The sequence below is a fragment of the Macrobrachium rosenbergii genome, chromosome 55 (assembly GCF_040412425.1).
Source record: "Macrobrachium rosenbergii isolate ZJJX-2024 chromosome 55, ASM4041242v1, whole genome shotgun sequence".
In the NCBI taxonomy this organism is placed as follows: Eukaryota; Metazoa; Arthropoda; class Malacostraca; order Decapoda; family Palaemonidae; genus Macrobrachium; species Macrobrachium rosenbergii.
In genome coordinates, this window is record NC_089795.1 from 78146389 (window position 1) to 78168285 (window position 21897).

Below are 21897 nucleotides of genomic sequence, written 5' to 3' on the forward strand. Positions count from 1 at the left end.
CATATATATATATATAGTTAAAGTATATATATATATATATATATATATATATATATATATAGAGAGAGAGAGAGAGAGAGAGAGAGAGAGAGAGAGAGAGAGAGAGAGAGGATTGTGCAGTATCGAGCAAAATGAACTAAATTTGGTCTGACAAGATTTCAAAATACAACGGATTATTGAAACTAATACTAACAAAGTCTGTACTGAAATAACGGTTTGTGTTAACTCACTCTGGCAAACCACCGTGCTTTGTTTACATATAGTTTTTGAACAAAGACTTTTGTTTTGTGTGTGACACGGGTCCCTCTTAAGCCATGGCTTTTACAAAACGTAAATGAAAAAATAATCATCAACAGTCTGCATATTCTAATGCAAAGTTACACAGAAGTCAGCTTGGTTTAATACAGGTTCGGTTCTTTCAGAAACCCGAAAGAAAAACTTGTGTTCCGTTCAACTCCATTCCTGAAGTGATAAGACGCTCGCCTCACAGCCCCACAGCAATTACAGGAAGGTGGAAAATGTGTCGCAAAGGTCAGAGTTGAAACTGACGAAGGACTACCCGGTGGTTAACTCTGAGTTACAACTTTCCCAATTTCCTGTGAGACTGCAAACAATTTACAGCCTTCTTTATAACCTGTGAGAATGCAAAGCCTTGTGCATGCAACCTATCCCATACAAACGAGGAGCTCGAAAGCCAGAGAGAACCACGTTCTAAAGCGAACGATGTCCGAAGTAATCTCGAAATATCTAAAGGAAGATATACTGCCAGTTTTTTTAGAGCAACAGCCACTGTAATATCCACAGAAAATCAATGAAAAGTAACCTTCATTTGAAATTCAGTTACAGATCAATACTACATACGTGGATACGTAGGTTCAAAAGAGTTTGGGAAACTGTTAAGAAGTGAAATGACAACAGACGGACCGAGGGAGTCTGAACAAAAATTTGTTGTTGGAAAACGAATTATATACATTACGTTCCGTAACCTTCTCATTAATACTAAAACCGGTCCAAGTTCTCGTATTAACCGCTAGATAATTTAAAGGTAAAATACATATAAATTTCTTTAAAAAAAAGTCCGGCTGCATTACCACATTTACGATGTAAAAGTTACGACCCACTTAGATGACATGATGATGAAGAATCTTATAAAAGATCCCTTAGTAAATAACACTTGACATGAACTCGTTTTTAGATACTTAATTCATATTTACTGACAGGTCTTTTCTTTTTCAGCCAATCCTTGATTGTTTTGACAAAAATATTCTGAATACGTGATTCGAATACAAGGAAAAATCAATGTTGATAGTTACTGTTCAAGGTGACCATGCAGACGCAGGATTACTTGCATCAATTCTACCAACATTCGAACCTTTCCGGAAAATATTTTTTGTTAAAGAATTGGTGCGAGAGGTAAAATTGCAGCCATTATTGCAAAGTTGAGAAAACCGTAAACCGCAACTTCCCTTGTAGCAGGTACATAGCCCACACGTCTCAAGGTTAAAACACTTTCTCGTTAGCTCAAAATGGCGACGAAAACATTTGACGACGACTGCGTAAAGGTGACGAAGAATGTAAAACCATTATTTGTTCAAAACTGACATTCTTACTTCCCGTGATACAGATATGCTTGAATTGCGTCTACACTCTCATCTCTTGCCATACGTGGAAACAAATCAAAATGTTAGTCATTTCTTTTGAAAATAAAAAGGTCAAGTAACTGTATTTATGTACCTAGCTCTGTGCCGTATTCGGCTTCATAATATTCTTAAAACAAAAGGACAGTAATCGTTAAAGTTATATATATATATATATATATATATATATATATATATATATATATATATATATATATATATTATATTCAAATACGTCAACAGATATAATTTTTGGAACGGCTTGGAGAGGATTTGCAATTAGACCCTCTCTTATCTGCTATAACTATTGATCGTCTCTGTATATTTAATTTCTAGAATTTCCCTCTTAAATGAGAGAGAGAGAGAGAGAGAGAGAGAGAGAGAGAGAGAGAGAGAGAGAGAGAGAGAGAGAGAGAGAGAGAGAGCACTTCAAAAATTTTTCGAAGCCTCGAGAGCAAGGGCATCAATACCTGAAGTGCTTTAAATCACATAATCGAATAACTATCGCCCACAGCCCTAACGTGGAGAGCTTTATTGTTACGGCCTTCCGATCCCAGCACTTACTGCGGCCTACATATTGATATGATGCTTCGGAAGACTACACTCTTGCCTTAGCGAAGCCTGCTTCTTTCTAGACCGTGGCTCTGCCTATAAAAAAAAGTGATGGGTTTTGATATTGTCTAACAAAATATTAGCCTAACGCTTTTATGACACAATTGCAGTTAGATCTAGCTGAATTAGTGGTTCGACTAATGTTTAATTCTGCAAGTAATAATCTAGTGTTCCTCGAGGCTAAAAATGATCGCTAAAAAGAAAAAACTGCCAGCAGAAGCAATGCCGTGATTGCGTAAAATATTGCTATTTTAGCCTAGGCTTCATCATTTCGTATTCACCTTCCATATTGATGCTACGTGAATGACTACTATTATTGCCCAATACAGTACGACTGTTGTCTCTGGTCGCGGTTAAAGGAGATAGATTTCGTCATCGAATGGAATCAGCCGGCTTCCCGCGCGCGGGTGAAAGTCTCCTTCCATCCGTTCAGATTCTTGAGTTGCCAGTATCACTTAAACAAGCTCTCAAGCGCCGATTTACTTTTAAAAGCACAAGCATACATTATATACTTGCTTGAAATAAATTCAAAATATCTGTATTACTGGATAAAAGTGAAAATTTCACAAAACTACAGCCAGCTGTTTCGGAATTTTCCTTGGCAGTCCTTGGTATCACTGATGGTATTCCAGTGCGCTACGGTTTCACATAGGTCACTCGTTCTCCAATCGACCTGGCAACTGTCACTCCGAGTTTTGGGGTGACTTCGCCCTATAAACACTACCTAGCTAAGGGAGGGGGTTTTATTATTATTATTATTATTATTATTATTATTATTATTATTATTATTATTATTCGATACAGCATTGGCTTTAAATAAATTTAATCTCCCTATGTACCCCATTATCATAGTAAAATTATTTTTGTTTTATAGTAAATATTGTCTTTTCTTTTCTTACATAAAAGGGTTAACTATCAATTGTGCACCTAAATAACTAAATATTTTTATGGAACTTACAAACACGGAAGGGGAGCAAAACTAAATAAATAAATGCATAAACAATTGGACGAATAAACAAATAAATAAAACGAGTGTTTCTACGTATATTACCGCAACACATTTTTAAAATGTGGCTTTGGAGAGACAGAACATTTAGTTTGATATCAAAATGTTTTTACTCACTTATTCCCAACACTTCTGCGCAATCCTTTAAACCGTGCATTTAAGACTTGTTCCTTTTACAGCCATCGAGATTCTTCTTCTCTTCAAATGAAGATGTATATATTTATCTCTGTAAAATGGCTGCACCCCAGGATAGTTTCATTGTGAATCTTTGAAAGTTCAATAACAATAATTACCGTCATCTTCACTTAGACAGACAACACAGGTCTGAACATCAATGCTTCTTAGGTCAGTCGTGCTCAAATGAGAATTTTTCCACAAATTATTTAACTACTAGTCGTGAAAATTGAGGTCAGTATTTTAGTACTTAAGCAACTGCATTATACTCACATGAAGAACAGTATGTTGCTCTGTATTTTCTTAATGGAGATTTTGTTTAACTGCATAACACAAATGAAATACATATAGATACACATTCATTTTATATAGCAATTCATTTGCTCCGACTGACCGCCTTTTCTCTATCGTAATCGATAACAAATGAACCAGGCGATACTTTCATACTGGAAATGGTTACCAAGCCAACAGTACTAAAACTGTTTGTCTTGTTAATCATTAAACATACTTAATGAACTGAAAATAAAAGAATTGAAGGCATAAAATTACTTATTGGATTATTCACTCGATGGGCTGAAACCATTTCACACAAACTGCACACTGCGCATACCCAATCAATATAACATTGAACTAAAATTATTCTTTTCTACCTAAACGGTTCACGTATTATATTAATGGCCAATGATCTGAACACTTTTTTAAAAATTTTACTCACCGACTGTCACCAGTACTTGAGCTCTTCATTCTCAACCAGTGTTTCAAGAACAGTGCAGCCTCTTCAATTTATCCATACTTCTGATGTCATTCTGTTATAGAAGAGAAAAAGTACAGGCTCGAATTTCTGTCTTATGTATCGTAATATTTGTCAAACAATCCTTCAAAATATCCTGAAATCTATCCTGTGTCAAATCAGTTAGATTAAAGCTCTGGAGAATTAGAATTGTGACTATCTAGAAAGAAAATAGCATCAGCACGAAGAATAATTTCCATTCCACATCTTAATCCTCAGCAGCCTCACTTTTAGCACGAAATTATTCGAGGTACCAGAAATTTTCTATTCCACAGCACATATTTACTCATTAAAATGTTTCCCACCGTACTCTTAACGTACGATTTCAAAATACCTTTTGTATGCTATGTATATGATATAAAAGCAGTTGAACTTTACATATAGAAATACTAACAGTAACTAATTAATTTTCAGGTTTACATAAAACGGTGCTGCAAAAACTATGGTCATCAAAAATGTGGACTAAACAGGCATTTTGAAGACCTTGATAACGTTTTACAAAAAATATTTATAACAACAGCATCTTACGGTTCCATTGATTTATAAATGATTTTTGTCTGCAACATCGAAGGAAATACAGTTTCAGCATTTAAGGTGGCATTTACAATCGTTTAACAAATCAACAATGCAATAACAGGACAGAGGAAGATTTTCAATCAATTCGTCTTATATTTTCGACTTTTTTTGCTTTATGGATTTTTCAGCCCACTCTTTCCGTGTACGGTACTACAGTAGAAAGTAGGTTTAGAACATCTTATGAATACTTAGGTATAGTACACTTTTTTTAATGCCTTAACTTTATGCACGTTATATGAATTTAATACCGACGAGAATGAATGGATAAATTATACTGTATTACTGTATGAAGATGTCAACACTGCCACATCCAGAATAAATAATAATAATAATAATAATAATAATAATAATATACTACTGTACTATTTTTGTAGTTATGCAATATAGAAAATGCATATTCTCACCTTTTTTTCTATTTCAGTAACAGCACTGAAATGCTTCACCTGCAATTCTGAAACAGACTCCGCCTGCAATGATAACTTCAACTCAGATTCACCAGCTCTGCAATCAGCCTTCGTAGTCGATTGCGAAGAGAAAGATGGACTGTCCCCATTCTGTCGCAAAGTCAAGTATGCAAGTGAGTATTTCTCATTCATATGGGAAGTTTCTGATATGCAAGAGTATAGCAAATATCACACTCATGTCCAAAGGTTGTGAGGTTAAATTAAAGATATTCTGATTTCCTTCTCTTATCCATTGGGATGTCAACATTACCTGGCCTCTCCAATTTCTTTATTTCTCTTACTGCAGTTTCGATCAATGCTTCTAGCAATGCCTATTTTATGACTTCAAATCTCCTCTTAAAAGATGTATATAAGATGATATTTGTATTATTGAACATCAAAACTATAGGGCACATGTATCAGCGATTATTTAATCTATTAATTGAATCTATAATGGGATGCAAATCTGTTGATTCACTGCAAAACATGATCACTGCTTACCTATATATTATATCCCATATAAAATGTATAGCTGTAATAATATAATCATGATGATACATATCAATTTGTAGTCACCCATGACGAAATGGCAATGGGAATTACTTCAAACCAGTAATCTTAACAAAACAAGTTAATACTTATTTACAGTTACCAATCTGCAGCTGATATTCACTTTCAACATAACTCAAATAAACATTGTCAGGATTCATTTTAAACCAGTAATCTAGTAAAATTATTTAGTGATGAAGTATAGCCTACACCCATTCATAAATAGTAGTTTTTTAATGTCTGTCATGTAATAAGCATTTTAGCATTCCGATATACACATCATCACAAGGAATGGCTTGTGAATAATGTGCACCTTGAAATAAAAAAATACCGTCCTTTGAACTTTTCAGACCATTTTTCACAAGTACAAAAATTTTGCACCTTAGTTTTTCACAAGTCTTTATCTCCTGTCTAATGACTTTTTCCTTTGTATGAGGATGAGGTCCCACTGGCATAAGAGATGAAAGATTCTAATAGCAATATGTGAAGCTGGAAAGAAATTATACAGTACAGTACACACATACCTTGAGATTATGAGTGGATAAGCAAAATATAGTTTTTAGTTACATACAGCAGAGCAGAATTAGATTAATTACTCGAATAAGATTGCTAAGGGATAGATGATTGAAAGTTTATAATAATTGCCACAAGGAAGGTGAGATTTACGAGACTATATCGCCATCTGCTACTCAATTAGAGTAATGTGGCATTGAGCATTGCTATCACTATTGCTCACTAGCATGGTACAGTAGCCAAATAGAGTAAACTTGATGCTTCAAGAATCAGTGATAATCACAACTTTGGTATAAGTTAGTATACTGTAGTAGCATATTTATTATAACTTTACTTTGCCCACTGAAATGTTTTATTCCCTAAGTTGTGTCAACAGTATTTCAAAATAGGAAGGGTCTACCAAACATTTCAGCTTTTAAAGGGAAAATGATTACCATGTCCTTCAAAAATGTCCCTCAGTCATATTTTGTGATGCAGTCATGCCATGCAGTTCACAGTAACTAGTCAGCTTTTTGTCAAGACCCTTCCTTTTTTAAATTTTTGTTGACTGTTCATACCTGCATTATTTTTAGTATTTCAAGCGTGCTTTAATATGAATGCAACCAAACTTACCATAATTTACAGAGTAGCTTTCATTGTGAGTTTTGTTTATTTAGCTGGAATTGCTTACACAAGTTAATTCAAGGTGAGAATACTCATCCATTCAGTAACCACTTGCCAAGGCAGCAGTGATAAAATTTTTCAAAAAAAATCTAAGGCTGCTCAAAGGTAAAGTGTTGAATAGGCTACCATTATTGTTTTGGCTGCCCATTACCTGTCATTGAATTGAAAGTATAAATTCATTTTCCCCCTTTTTTTATGCTATGTCAGCCTTGATGACTTTATGGATATCACTTAAGTCCCCAGTTTATGTGCCCAAATATTTACTTAAAACAATATTGCAAATAAAAAAAAACATGTTTTATCCTTCTTTTTGCAGTTAAGTACAACAGATGAAAAAAATTAAGATTAAAGTGGCTAAAGACCACTTTCCTTTAGTGAAGAGTCCAGCTAGAATACAATGGCTCCGACTCTTTTCGTTTTTAATACCAGTTAATCTCATTTTACAATGTAAAATTAAATGAAAAACAGCTGCGCAGCAGGTGATACTCCAAAGTGAATTTCAAATAATGTGGTACAGCTGAAAGAAAACTGACTTTAACAGCGCTCATTACAAGTCTTTTTCCCTATACTGTACTCTATTTATTACACATTTCTGTAAATTTTGCAACTCATGATACTGTAGAGTACTAAATTCTAAAATGAAAACAAGAGAGTATCATTTTTATCCTTACACAGTACAGTATTCTTACTTACTGATATAGTTGAGTATTCTTATCTAGTATGTATTTTATTTAATATGTTTTTTGCCTTTAATTTCATGATGTGTTGGTAATGTGCAGTACAGTATGTCAATAAATCTTTTGTTAGTTGTCAGTGTACATAAGTTAAGAATGCTTTGTGCAGTTAACAACAAGCTGCATTTTATTTTTTGCACTGCTTTTTCACCACTTCTCTGTGTGTGCTGCTATTTAATGTTACATTTGTCCCTGAATGTACATTTTTTCTTTCAGTTGAGCGAGGTCAGTGACGAAACAACGGAGGATAAGTATATTGAATGTTGCATATGTACAAGGAAACTAATGACTGGGTTATCTCGTTGGAGTTGTTTCGCTACAGTGATACTGAGAGCCATTCTTGAATGTAGTATATTTGACTATACTATTATTTTCCTCTCCATTTCAGTTTGTTTTCTCACAAGGGGAAAAGTTGTTTATATTCTGCAGTAATTAGAATTCTCGATGTGTCCTATTTCTATTTGTATAATGTATAGAATAATCCTAAATCTGCAAGGTGTTATCCAGTTGCAAAGCATGTCTTTCAATCTGTTAGTCTTCTTTTCTTAGAAAGGTATTTTTTACTGGAATATTGATGGGATATAATTTACTGTAGGCAGTTGTAGTTCAATACAGTATTTTCTTCTTGGGATTAATGCACAACCCTATAAAGTAGGTTTTAAGCTGTGTCTAAGGTGTCATCAAGCATACCCTAGACTCATAATAGCCTGATACTTAAGCATTTTAATATTAAGAGTAGTTTTTAAATACACTCTCCAGTATTAGCAATGTTGCACTTATAGTTGACAAAGCATTTGTACTGCACGTTCAGTACAGTATTTTGATGTCATCTCCAAGAATAAAAATTTTCAGTCATTGTGAAGCACCACCTTTGTACACTGTCTTTGTCTTATGGGATTTCTTAAAGATTCTTACAATCTTTTTTTCAAGAATGGCTCTATTAAGAATTTAAGCTCGCAAATGAGCTATGTTAATTCAGCAGTTAGCTGTGTCTGAATAAGCACTAAAAAAACTCAAAACACAGCACTATCTTGCTAATTTATATCTGTGCAGCTTTAAAGATTTCAGTTAAAAAGCTGTAGTTTATAATAAAAATAGATTTACTGCTGTGAATTTCTGTGATAAAGGTTTCGGCCCATAATTTAACTACCACATACAGTATCTTTCAGCTATTTATTTTAAACCTGAAGTTTCATCAATACAACATATCCTAAATTATCATGGAAAATCTTCCATTAATTTAATGTACCATCTTATGGAAAAAAAAGTGCGGTTCAGATGCAGTTTTTACGTGGTACTTTCTTTTGGCTGTTTTGATAGTACTATACTTATTTTGTGGTGGCACGTAACACTTTTTTAATCCTGAATGTGTGCCAACCTCCAATGGAACATGCCATTTTTATGACCAGAATCAGTTTCAGTGGTCAGAGCAACTTTGGCTGCTTTAATAACTGTCCACTGGGACAGAACACATCTACAGTACAAGGATTTAATCCCTGTAAGATGGGACCACAGTCTACTCTGTGCCTTGCATGGTGTACTGTTGACACCATTCAAGGTTCTTTGTAGCATTCCTTTCAGCCAGCTGCAGCACCACTTTCTGCCTTCTACTTTTTTTGTCTTTTCCCTTTGGTCTTTCCCCACCTAGCTGTCTATCCTTTGTAACTTTTCCTGATTCCAATTTTTACCTCATTTCAGAATGAACCCTTCAGGCATGTTTATGACAGTCAAGAAATATACACTATTTAATAACTTAGTCAATATTGTACGTAACAACTTAAGTGACAAAGTGTCAAGAGAAAATTATTGTATGTTGCCACATAAATACAGAATTCCAAAGAAGGTACCACAGATATTGATGGTGGGAACATTTTACGGCTATTCCTTAATGCCTAGACCCTTGTAATAATGATGTTCTGCTTTTTCATGGTGGAAGGTTCTTTAATGTCACAGTTGTTGCTTATGCATGAACCCTTCTTGTTGTCACCTATATAAAGTACATCTATACTGCAGGATCTTTAAATTAATTCATTTATTATTCCTGCAACTTAATATTTCTGTAATAAAAACAATGAATAAATTTGGTCTGCCATTGAAATAACTTTTTATAAAAGTTATCATGTCATCTTTAAACAATAAAATTACTAGGTTTGCATAATTGATTCCGAATGAATATTACACTTAAAAAAAGATATTATTTGATATATACAACTACTGATTTGCTTGAGTGATAACTTTTGCAACAAATTTAGAATAAAAGGATCAGTTTTACATTGGGGCAAAAATATAAATAGGATGAATATAAAATATTTCAATAACTTTCACAAAAATAATGAAAACTTCCTTCATTTATGGTAATTACCATCTTATCACCTAGATTTTCATAAGTCACCATGCAAATATGTGATGACCTACATACAGTAAAAACATCCAACTCGGACCTTCCTGTATTTGTGATTAAATTCTAGGGTAGTAATTTCATGCAAAACATAAAAATGTGATGCAATAGTAAACCAGTAGAAGGAAGGCAGATCCCTGACCGAGATCCATCAATATGATATTCTAACTCAATTCTTTACCCTCAGTCCACAACGCCAGTGAGTTCAGAGTTCAGCGTGACTGCGGCTACATGAAGCGCGAAGGCTATGACTGCTACCAGAAGCGTTCTGAGGACTACGTTATGGACACATGCCAGTGTGAGAACGAACTCTGCAATGGTGCCCCATCTCTTTCAACCTCTGTAGCTACAATGTTTGCCATTGCTGTCCCCATCATCGCTAGATTCTTGTAAAGCTACAGTATTGTATTTCTCAAAGAATGTCATATGTAGTAAATATAACACTGTCAAAACTGTGATCATGGTTAGTCTTACAAGGAGAAAAACTACGTAGCATTTATCTCCTACAAGACTAGAGATAATCACTGTTACCAGTGCCACCTGCTTTAAAATTACTATATATGCCAACTTTTAAAGGAATATTCAGCATTTAACTGGTGTTGAAATTATTTCCTGTAAAGATGGCTAATACTTTGTTGCTACAGCATAGATAAAAATTTTTGCATTGAAGTAGATCAGTACAACATACCTTCTCCCCTAGCACTAAATCTAGAACACATTAATGAATTTGTAGCAAATGTTCTTAGTCAAATTCAGAATAAATCAAAACAATAGTTTGCTGTAATGCTTAAAATTTTAGGGCTTTTTAATTTATATAATTTTGTCGAGTAGATAATGTAGTTTATAATTAGGATTTAGACATTTTCTTCCTAAAGGTAACTTGCATAATATACAGCATGAACAGCTGTCCCAATCAAGACTACCATTCCTTGTGGATTACTTTAACCCTATGACCCCTGAGTTCTCATTCCAACTCTTTTCTTGGTTTTCCCTTTGTATCTGCAGCTTACTTTGTTTCAAGTATTTTATTTTTCCCTCTCTTTTCTTGAGTGATGTTTCAAAACAGAAAAATATCTTCACTCATGGAATCCTATAGAATTCTAATCGCATCCCATAAAAATATTTTTCTTTTGTATAAAAGCGCACCCTGTAAATATTACAGTATGTAATAAATGCACATGTAAACTGTATCTAAAAATTCATAACATTATAGATAATGAATAGTCAAGAGCAGAAAATATTATACTAGACATTTTATTAAAAAATTGTTCACTGTACATACTGTATACAGTACTGTAAATTATGACAGCTTAGTTAAAAGTGCTCTTACACTCAGTGAGAAGATGGCAGTAACTGTTAAAATATTGATGCTGGGCCTTTAATGATTTACTATACATAAAAGTTGTTGTTGAGCTGTTTAATGTTTAAAAGACAATCATTCAGTTATGTAAATGTGAATATTTTACACAGATTTATAGGTTGTACATGGTGGTTAATAAATTTAAAAATATACATATCATGACTGAATTCCCCATAAATTATTCATAATAAAGGATATGAAAGTATTGGTGTGAGAAATTGTTCATGACCTTAAAACTTCCTCAACACAAAAGGTTCATTTGGCTACTAGTAAAAAGATATTCAAATCCACTGCAAAAATAGGGAAAAGTAACGAAAAAGAAATTACCAACTATTTTCTGATTATAGTGCCCATATAATACCATAAAAAGCCTGATGTAAATGGATGTAGCATGCAAAATTTAGCATCAAAGGTCTAAATTTTAGTGGCAACCCCAACACTTCACAGGCAGCAGCCCGTAAATTGTATGGAAGTTACTGCTAAAATTGACAGCAATGGGCAGAAAGTGTTTATCTCTGGTTGCTCTTAACCTGTACATGAGGTCATTAAAAAAGCCATGACTTTTAATACAATTTTTTTCAGAATGGACTGTTACCTTCAGAGTGGCAAGAAATTAACTGTTTTCCTTTTTTATTCATATCTGACATGAAGTCTAGATATTTTTGGCTGCATTGCTTTACAAAAAATTTTTATGAAGAATTCTGAATGCTTCATAGAAACAAACCTTAAAAGGCTCCACCATTCAACAATGAAAATTCAAACACTTTTCTTCTGACGCTGAAAGCCAGTCTTTCTCTAACAAATGTTAATCCATGATGGAGCACCAAACAGCTCTCAATAACTGCATTATAAGATATATCACATGTGAGTTAATGCTATCTAAGGTTTTATAAACTCTTGGTCCTGACACTGCCATTTCTTGTGATAGAATACAGTAAAAAGTAACCTTTATCAAATTCCAAATAAATGAAATTAGTTAGAATTTCAATAAATTCTATGAAGACAACCATGGAAGACCCAAAATAGGCAAATTTAAAAAAAAATTCTAATTTATGAATGTCTATACAGTAATAATTGCTGGTGTCAAAAAAAAAAATTCAACATGAAAGACACTATCATATTCCAAAATATTGTGAAATTATGAAAACCAATGTTACAAAATACTACAAGAAATATAACTTTGAACTGAATGCCTAGCAATTCCATTGTGAATAACTACTTATATTTATTCCATTTTGCAGTCAAGAAATCATACCAATGCTTCAGTTCTGCTTAAAATAAAGAAAATGGCAGTCAGTCAGTAGCAGTATGACTCTCCTTGGCTACTTGTTGAGACCTTGGGGTCTCAAGTAGCCAGGGAGAGGCATTATTTGTGGGTCTGTCAATGTTCACTGCTGTGTAAAGTACCAAGATGTATTGGTTTAGACACTTTTTCTATTAAAGATTGCCTTTATTTTATATTTTATTCATTTCCCTGCAAATGGGTCTTTGCTAATAGCCAATAAGGTAATCAGCATATTTTCCCCTCACTGTATTTTGGAAGACGGATTCCTAATAACCAGATGGTTAACCTTCAACCCTTGTGAATAGTAGTTTGCCAGATATTTACATCGATACTGATATTGATGTAAAATAGGCAAAACTATTTCCTGCATTCTTTGTGTAATCTGGTTAGCAAACCATGGGCTAGAGATATTCTCTTTAAAGTCACTACTTCTGGTATTTGTTTACTTGCTTTTCCACTAAAAATTAACAAACCAGTAATGGTAATGATAGTTCACAAATTATGTACTACTTTTTACTTTGCCTTTTAAAGTATGTGGTCTTATGGGTTACTGCAGCTAATTCATATGTGTTGAGAAAATGTACAGTATATTGCAGTTATCAGGCTTATTTGCTTCACCATTTCTTTGTGTTGCATAAAGATGCCACAGCCAATGTGTATGCATTATCTGTTAAGGACTGCAGTGCCTATATGTCATGAGTTGAAGGGACCAATATTTGTTGGGTAATAATTCTAGAGCCAGGTTTATTCACCAGAACACCTACTTAACCAGCAAATGGGACTGATGTTAGCTATTTTGTTTCAACAGAGCCCACTAAAGTTACATTACAGGTAGTAGTGGTTTTTTATGACAAATTAATTGTGATGAAAAAATTACATTTTTTGCGTATGAATATTTAGCATCGGTCTCATTCATCAGTGAGAGCTTCAAATACATCAGGTGAGTTGCCATGCTATTGCCAAGTGCACCCTATTAACACTCCCGCTCCTTCCACAGCCAGGCTTTTTCCAGCTCTGCTCGTTTCTACTTTGGCCAGGTTACACTGAGGCAGCATGAGCCAAAACACGAACCAAGGAAAGGGTGTTTGCAGCCAACCGATGAACTGTTTCTTGTTATGATTAGGATGAAGATTCAGTGAGGAGCTGATGTACAGAGCCACACTTAACCATTCTAGGCACTTAGAAGTATTACTGCACAAAACACTTCCCACCTCTTCAAGTGATGAGAGTCGATAATATGAAAGCTATAACCTAAGCTGCTTAAGCAGCCAGAACCATGACAAGAACCAAATGCTTCATCTCTCATGAGCGACCAAAGTCATGATACAGACATTTCGGCTTTCATTATAAGCACCCTACAATAACCACCTGAGCTGCTCAACTACCACAGTCACTTTAGAGACTGGTACTGCAACAAGGGTTGCCTAATACTTTAGTTTCTTTGATCAGAACCACTTCATAATCAGAGAAACTCTAGCAGCCAAAACAGTGAGCAGAGCCGTTATCTACAGTCTCATGCCACTCCTGTTACATCCACAGATGAGACCAGATGTTTGACTAGTTATGATCATGCAAACCACCCTTGGGATGTAGCTATCTTAGGCAATGTCCATATGTAGAGTGTCAGTGTGCAAGGAGCATATTCAGCAATGCTAGGGGATCCTCTTCAGGAGCTTGGGTGAAAAAAACAGAATCTTTACTCTTCTCTCCACCCCTGCTGAGGCAGTTGAGTAAGGAAAAATTGTTCACTTTTGCCATTACAACCAATTTAGCATGGCTGAGACAATTCATATAGTACAGCCCTATTCACACACATTCAAAACTACTCAAAACAAATGGAACTGCAATCAAATCTGTGCTAACAGCCAGATCGGCTCTAGCTTTTTTTGCCCAGACCAGTTCCAGCAACTGGAGCCTCAGCCAAAGCTGCTCCAACAGCCAGTAAATCCCAGTAGGAGAGTTGAGTTATCAGCTCACATGGTGCATTGCAGGCATTACCAAAGGGTGTTTACAGCATCACTAGAGCCCCTAACTACACCCACTTTTAAGCCTTTATCTCTAATCCAGCTTTGTTTCTTCAATCTTCATGTCAAACTTCTCCAGTATTACTTCATAGTGCAACTGTACGGTTTTTTTCCGTGTTCCACCTTTAGATCCTTGCACTTCATCTTTTCTGGATCTCATTTATCTTGCTGTTCAACCACTCCAACTCCTTTTTACTATCTTCAGAACTGAATGGCTGAAAGTGCCTTAATGCTTGGCTTGACAGCCTAAATTTCATAAATTAATTAATCTAGCAGCCACAGCTGCTACAAGAACAACAACTCTTTACATAGCCAGTGCTGCTCCAATGACTGAAGCAGCAACTGGGGCCCATATAGGACCAAAGCCACTTCACATTTTATAACCAGAGCTGCTAAAATGGTCAGAGCTTGACCAGAACTGCTTAAACTATCATGACAGAGCCACTCTAATGACCAAAGTAGCTCTAATGATCAGACCCAATTTAGCCTTCAGTGCCTGAGTCAATTCAACAACTGGGGCCATTCTAAGTGGCAAAGGCTGAGATCACTGATGCTCCTCCTTCCTTTACGAGCACTGCTTCAATGACGACAGTCAGTACCTGAGGAACCTTGATCAGGAGTGCTCTAACAACCAAAGTACTACGGTAGTTAAGAGACTAGCCATTCTTTGGGAAGGAACCAATTGAAAAGAAACCTCTGAAGAGCATGAGGCTTCTTACAGATACTGTAACAAGATTTGGATTATGCATACGGCTACAAAAACTTTGGTGCAGGAACAGCAACTGCTAGTCCAGTGGGCTAGGAAGAGAGCTACTTATATTCACCCCTCTTAATCCCTTTCTCCATGGGAAATTTTATGTTCAGAGTAATCATAAAAAACTCAGATGAAGTAACAAGCCAACTTCTTGTGAAAAGAATGGTATTTTAACTTTAAATGCTTTTCCCATGAGTTGTTTGCCTCTACATCTTGGGAGGGTTCCATTTTGGAGAAGGATCAATATGCACAAGTCACTTATATAAGTTGATACTTTATTATTCACCCCTTTTAACTGAAGTTGGATTTTTTATGTTCTTTAGATATTCTACTAAGTACTTGGTACAATATTCCTTATGTTTGTCTAAATTTCTTTTTTTATACTTTGTTTGAATTTTTAATAAAATAAAACATTGGTAACACTGCAGAATAGCTGTGCACGTCATTCTTTGTCAGGTTGGGGGGAGGGTGCAATGCACTCATTGCCAGGTCAGGGTATGGCATCCTAGTTTAGGTTAGATTACAACGCAACCTGCTGACATATGTCTTTGATCTGATTTTAAGCAGACTGTAACCTGCAGAAATAACATGTGCAACTCTTCTATCTTGGTATGTGTTGTTTTTTTTGTTTATTATTTTTGGCAACATTTTCATTTTGTTTGTTTCATAAGACTGTATATCCCATAATTAAGTTTTATTTTTGGTCTGCATGTAAGGACATTTTCATTATTTAGTTATTTTTTGGATCACTTCCATTTCTTAGTTTTCTTTTATATTCTGTTCTACTTGATCCACATTAATTGTTGATAAGTGTTTCAAAAGGTCTGAATGTTCTGACAGAACACTGTCTAGTATGTAAAATCTTTGTCCTGGTTATAGTACTCTATATCTCATTTCTAATTTAGCTCCTTTTGCTGACATGGTATTTCTGTTTGGAGGTACTTTAACCGTTTTGTATTAGTTTACAACTAACTTACTTTAAACTTTGTTTTGTGTTCAAGGCAACATATACTTTCTTCCTAATGCTACAGAATGGATTTACTTCCATATTTCCAACGAGAATTTTAATTTTCAACAGGGGAGCTTGTCTCATGGTTTTTTACTTGGAATTTTGTACAACTCAAGGTCATGATGTAAAATACTGTGATTATCACCTAAATGTTTGGAATAAAAGAAAAAGTGGCAACTCTCTGCAAGCAGCATCTGGCAAGCCCTTCACCAGGCCCAGCATACTCATGACTTTGGAGCTGAGCCTTAGCTTATTTCTACTGTGTTGCTATTCCAGATTCCTTAGATCAGACCACCAAGGCTAACCTTCATTCACTGCAAATGAAGGAAGCATGGATTTTGATTCTTTGATATGGTTACATAAAATAACAAATGGCTACATAAGGAGAGTAAATAATTTACTTACATATATAAGAATGTCAATAAATGGTAAGTCCAAAGTCAGGCTTCACTCTCTCATTAACTGAAATGTAAGAATAAAATATACTTTATCAAAAAACTTTGTAAAAAATATACCAGGTATGTTATTTAAAAATATTAAAACTTTCAAAAATAAAAAATAGTAAAAAAATGCACATTTGTCCATGAATTAAAATTGCTAGTTTATATAAAAGGTATTACATTTATCTGATTTCTAGTTCAGTCTAGTCCATCTAACACCCCTACTGAACATAATAGCCTTCATTTTGTTCACAGTAAACTAAAATACACTTGGAGAAGTCCAGTCAACTTTTGTTGTGGAAAAATTATCACAGATTTGATAATGTAAAAAATATGGAAAAGTAATGTGTGCATGCTAATTTTTACCCCATTAGATAACTTTTGTAAAGTCATTAATTGCCAATATAAATAGCATGCTACAAAGAACTCTAACTTGAAGCATTCCATTTTCTAGTTTGATTTGGAGTAAATATCATCTACATGTAGAGTAATCCATCATTTATCCATATTTGTGCTGTTCTGACATTGACATCATCTGGAAGGTCTGCAGCATTGCAATATATATAAAATAAATATATACCAAATAAAAAGGAATAAAAAAAACTGTCTGTATGGTTGGCAACACTGCACAGGAAGCAAGAGATGATGGTAATGCTGTTTACAGTCATTAGTACACCGAAACAGGGATATTGTTGGGTTATTAGGCCAGGGTAAGCATTTCAGAAGTGGGTGGGGGATGGGGGTAGGGGAGGGCTAGTAGAGCTGGACAGGTCTTTGCCTTCTTGAGAGCTTTCAAGACTGTTATTGGCTGAAGAGCACTACCTCATTGAACACATCATCACAAGTCACCTTGTTTATTGCTTTAAGTGGCTGAGATAGATACATCATCACTATAATAATTTATGGTTAAAGATGCATGGGTGGGCCAGCACCCGTGTTCTTGCAAGCTGTTGCGTTATTGGTGCAAAAGCAAGGTCATTACATATGATTAAGTTTATTACCTTTGAATGGCTGATAGATAGATATGCCATGATAGCATGAAAGTTTTCTTCTCTCATTGACTTCCTTTGAAGATAGCAATGCACTTTGTGGCCAAGAGCATTCTCAAATAATTGCTGTGCAGTCCTGAGTCACAAAAGTTCCCCAAAATATTGTTGCTTTTGTGGCCATACCTGTAGCTCTGCAGGTACTATTATTGTGTGTGTGTGTGTGTGTGTGTGTGTGTGTGTGTGTGTGTGTGTGTGTGTGTGTGTGTGTGTGTGTGTGTGTGTGTGTGTGTGTGTGTGTGTGTGTGTGTACAGAGTGCATAGTGCCTCCATCTCCTTAGAGGGCCAGGAAGGCACTGATATTCCAGATGAAGCTGGAAACCATTGAGAATCAAGGCTGACTGGCAGACGACTCACATCATGGCAGAGTATCCTGGGGCATGGTCTACCTTGCAGGACATGAAGGCAGCCAAATACAAGCTGAAGAAGTGCACAAAGGCCCTTGGAAAGAATACATCAAGGAACGAGGACCAAGGTGATGGCCAAGCCCTGCCATGAGGAAAATGAACAGTTGACCCTGATCTGGTTTCTTCAGCAGAGGTTGGCCAAGGTGCATGTGCGTGACTCTAACTTGAAGGCTGCTGCTATGAAGTTTGCAGGTCCACGTGGGGTTGTGGACCTGAAGCTGTTATAGGGATGGGTATAAAACAAGGAGGGTCTTGTTTTAAGTTAAATCTACAGTGCTGATGAAACTGGTCTATTCTATCACTCTTGCTCATCAACACCTAAGGTGACAAGAAAGAAGAGAATTTACCTGGTCAAAAGCTTTTGAGGCAACACATGTCTGCTTTGTTATATGCAAATGCTTCTTGGTTCATCCAAGATCATTTCCAATTGGTTTCATAATACGCTTAGTAAGGACCTTGGCATTGCTAGACATCAGGCAAAGGTTTTGCTCCTAATGGACAATGCGCCTGTGCACCCTACCACAACTTACTGGTTAGTAACGAAGGCTGTATAAGGCCCTGTCCACACTAGCGGGCATGCCCGTCGGGCACTTCCAGCTGTTTATATTTTCTCTCACTTCTGAAGCAGTGTTACCAGACAATCGAATCGTCCTGGCTCCATACTCAGTCGGTCAGTACAGTGGAACGGTTATGGGAACAGTGTTTGCCCATCGGGCAGTGCCCGCTAGTGTGGACAGGGCCTTAGGGTCATGTTTTAACTCCTAATATGACTGCACTCATACAACCACTGGACTAAGGTACTGTTGCAATGAAACGGCTGTATTTGAGGAAGTTCCTAAAGATAATAGTGGTATTAGAGGATGAGTAGAAGAAGGAGCAAGGCTTGGATACATGAAGGGAGTGGACTCTGGGGAATCTGAATAGTATTTGCTAAAGTCTGCCATCTATAACCTCACAGTTGCTTGGACAGATGTCACCGTGCCGACCTTGGAGCACACGTGGAACTGTATCCTGAAGGGAGAAGGAGGTTTGATTAATTTTCAAGGTTTATACATTGACAACTTTTATCTCCAACTTGCGAAGAAAGGCAACAACGTTTCCAAGGATGGGTTACAGGAGTGACTGGACAACAATAGTGGTGATTACTGCTAACTGTTGTCTGACAGCAAGATTGCTACTACAGTTTCCACTGGTGAGATAAAGGAAGAAGCCCCTGAAGACACAATGGCCACGATGACTAGTCTGAAGCACACTTAACCAAAGCCTACGATGACATGCAGAGGATCTTGGATGACTTCACTGAGCTGATGGAGAATGCCAACATTAACCGCAGTTGTTTCTTCTGGGCTTTGGAAATTTGCTGAAGGAGCACGATAAATGCAGCAGTTGGTAATTGCAAAGCAGAATAGTCGTTCTTTCCATCAGACCCCTAACCCCCCATGCACCCAAGCCAATCACCATCCACTTCTTCAGTAACTGAGTCATCCAGCTTGCAAGCACAAGCAAACACTTCAGCACTATTTGTTGATGCACCAGGTTCTTCTAGCTAGGAATGTAATGTTTCTCTGCTGCTTCTTGAACGCCTTCTAAACTCCCAATGGCTCTTCTGACCAGTTAGCTACTTCATGACCTTGACAATACAGTACAGGTGTTGGAGGAGGGGGATAACTAGCAAATCCTCCTCACAAGTTTGTAAAAGTTTGGCCCACTTATGCAGTTTCAGAATATTGCTCACAGGTAAGAAAGAGTGTTTTTTTTTTTATTTTGTGCAGACATTACTTCTTGGAGACAAAGGTAAAAAAAGTACAAACTTAAAGTTTTATATCCATACAGGAACTTTTTTTTTATTGCATTATGGCTCCAAGCGTAAGGCAGACTTTTCTGGTGGCAGTGCTACGAATAAAAGAAAAGCCATCTCCATGGAAGTGAAAGTTGACACAGGCAGCCCCTGGTTAATGGCAGGGGTTCTGTTCCCAGCCAAGCGCCGATATCCGAAAATCTTTAGAGAATTGAGTATCTTCAGTGGTGTCAAATAACTTCTGAATATCAAAACCTCTGTAGATATGGGCTAATAGGCTAATGAATCTGTTCTGAAATCCATGCTGAGATGGAATTATGATTTTAAACTTTTGCAATAACAAGTAGGCTGGCCTGAGGAGAATGAAACCCTTTAAAAATGACCTTAATAACCAAGTATATTTAGCTATTAAGGTTACAGGCATTACAGCAAGTACAGTATTCTTACTTTAATGCCCATTGTGCTGCACTCTGAGCTGTTACATGCTAATAATGTAAGGTAACGGCATTAGCCAGCTGTGACAATAGCAAGAAAACAGACTGTCATTGTTTTCTTGCTAGTGTCAACCATGGCAAAAGTCTCATTCACATTATATCACTTTTAATAGGTAACATTTACATTTTTAATATCATTAGCTCAATTCTCTGTGAGCACATCATAGCATAGCAACTTATTGTTGTATTCCTTATGTGAATAAACAAAAAAAAAGTTGGCAGCTCATTTTTTTATTTATACAAGAAGTGTCAATTCAATACGTTCACAATGCATACTTGGAAATCACCATTTGGTGCTATTGTTTCAAGAGATCACATGAAAATTGCAACAATAAAAATGACAAATTTTAAATCAATTTGTACTTTCCATAACTAACATACCTGCAGTCTTAACATAAGGGGGAGGGAAAAATTCTCTAGTGCCAGCTGGAGTCCGGTTAAAAAATTGTTACAAGGAATTGCTGGCATCAGGAGATGGCCAAGATGGCGGTAAGATGGAGGAGCAGCCGACCTCCCATACCCCATCTCGGAAGCATCGCGTCAGTTTTCTCCAGCCCTGGTAAAATGTGAGGGGTTGGCTTGATGTGGGCAGTGTATATTAAGACCACAGGTTTGTTAGTTATGAAAATACAAATTTGTCATTTGTCATGCTGAACAAACCTTTGGTCTTAACATGAGGGAGACTTACTCTTGGAGGGAGGATAAAGAAAGCCTCAGAACTGACTGAGGTTCAGCCCACCTGGGCTCACTTCCTGGCCAAAGAGGGACATAGGAAGGAGTCATATGCCTCTGAACTGTAAAGTAAAGGTTACTTGCCAGCCACACATCTGGGTTGAGAGACAATGTGGAACTCATGTTACATTGTGTCTCGTAATGAAATAAAGAACTTTAACTGATGGAGACAACTAAACTAGGTTAGCCACCAATTTTGTCTGTCATTTCCTCTCTCCCCTTGCAAGAGAGAGGAAGGGACTTACTTCCAAAATAGTTTGTACTGTGTATGAACAATCACGTAAAACTAATGGAAAGGAGCTCTACTCTCACCTGTATCTGACCAGTTCCAGCGCATGATGGATAATTGCTCTCCACTTCCTGCCAGTAGAGGAGAAATAAGAGAGAGAGAGAGGAAGAAGACCAGTCAAACCATTCAATCTCACTTTCAAAACCAACATCTTAGGTAAGGTA

The 21897-nt window shown here is 36.2% G+C and overlaps 3 protein-coding genes across 4 annotated transcripts in view; 1 reads left to right on the forward strand and 2 right to left on the reverse strand.

Moving 5' to 3' along the window:
• l(2)37Cd (general transcription factor IIIC subunit l(2)37Cd) overlaps nucleotides 1-4240 on the reverse strand; it is a 72694-nt gene extending 68454 nt beyond the window's left edge. The window contains exon 1 of the mRNA XM_067099031.1: nucleotides 4145-4240. The gene's annotated coding sequence lies outside the window, so the exon portion shown is untranslated. The remainder of the gene's footprint in view (nucleotides 1-4144) is intronic.
• LOC136835473 (UPAR/Ly6 domain-containing protein crok-like) overlaps nucleotides 1-11660 on the forward strand; it is a 31121-nt gene extending 19461 nt beyond the window's left edge. The window contains exons 2-4 of the mRNA XM_067099039.1: nucleotides 5217-5359; nucleotides 7771-7786; nucleotides 10283-11660. Of these exons, the coding sequence (XP_066955140.1) occupies nucleotides 5217-5359; nucleotides 7771-7786; nucleotides 10283-10488 (365 nt within the window). The 3' untranslated portion in view covers nucleotides 10489-11660. The remainder of the gene's footprint in view (nucleotides 1-5216; nucleotides 5360-7770; nucleotides 7787-10282) is intronic.
• A 5215-nt stretch (nucleotides 11661-16875) lies between these two features.
• LOC136835471 (beta-1,4-mannosyl-glycoprotein 4-beta-N-acetylglucosaminyltransferase-like) overlaps nucleotides 16876-21897 on the reverse strand; it is a 500376-nt gene continuing 495354 nt past the window's right edge. For both annotated transcript variants that reach the window (XM_067099036.1, XM_067099037.1), the window contains exon 4: nucleotides 16876-16989. In XM_067099036.1, the coding sequence (XP_066955137.1) occupies nucleotides 16975-16989 (15 nt within the window). In that variant the 3' untranslated portion in view covers nucleotides 16876-16974. The remainder of the gene's footprint in view (nucleotides 16990-21897) is intronic.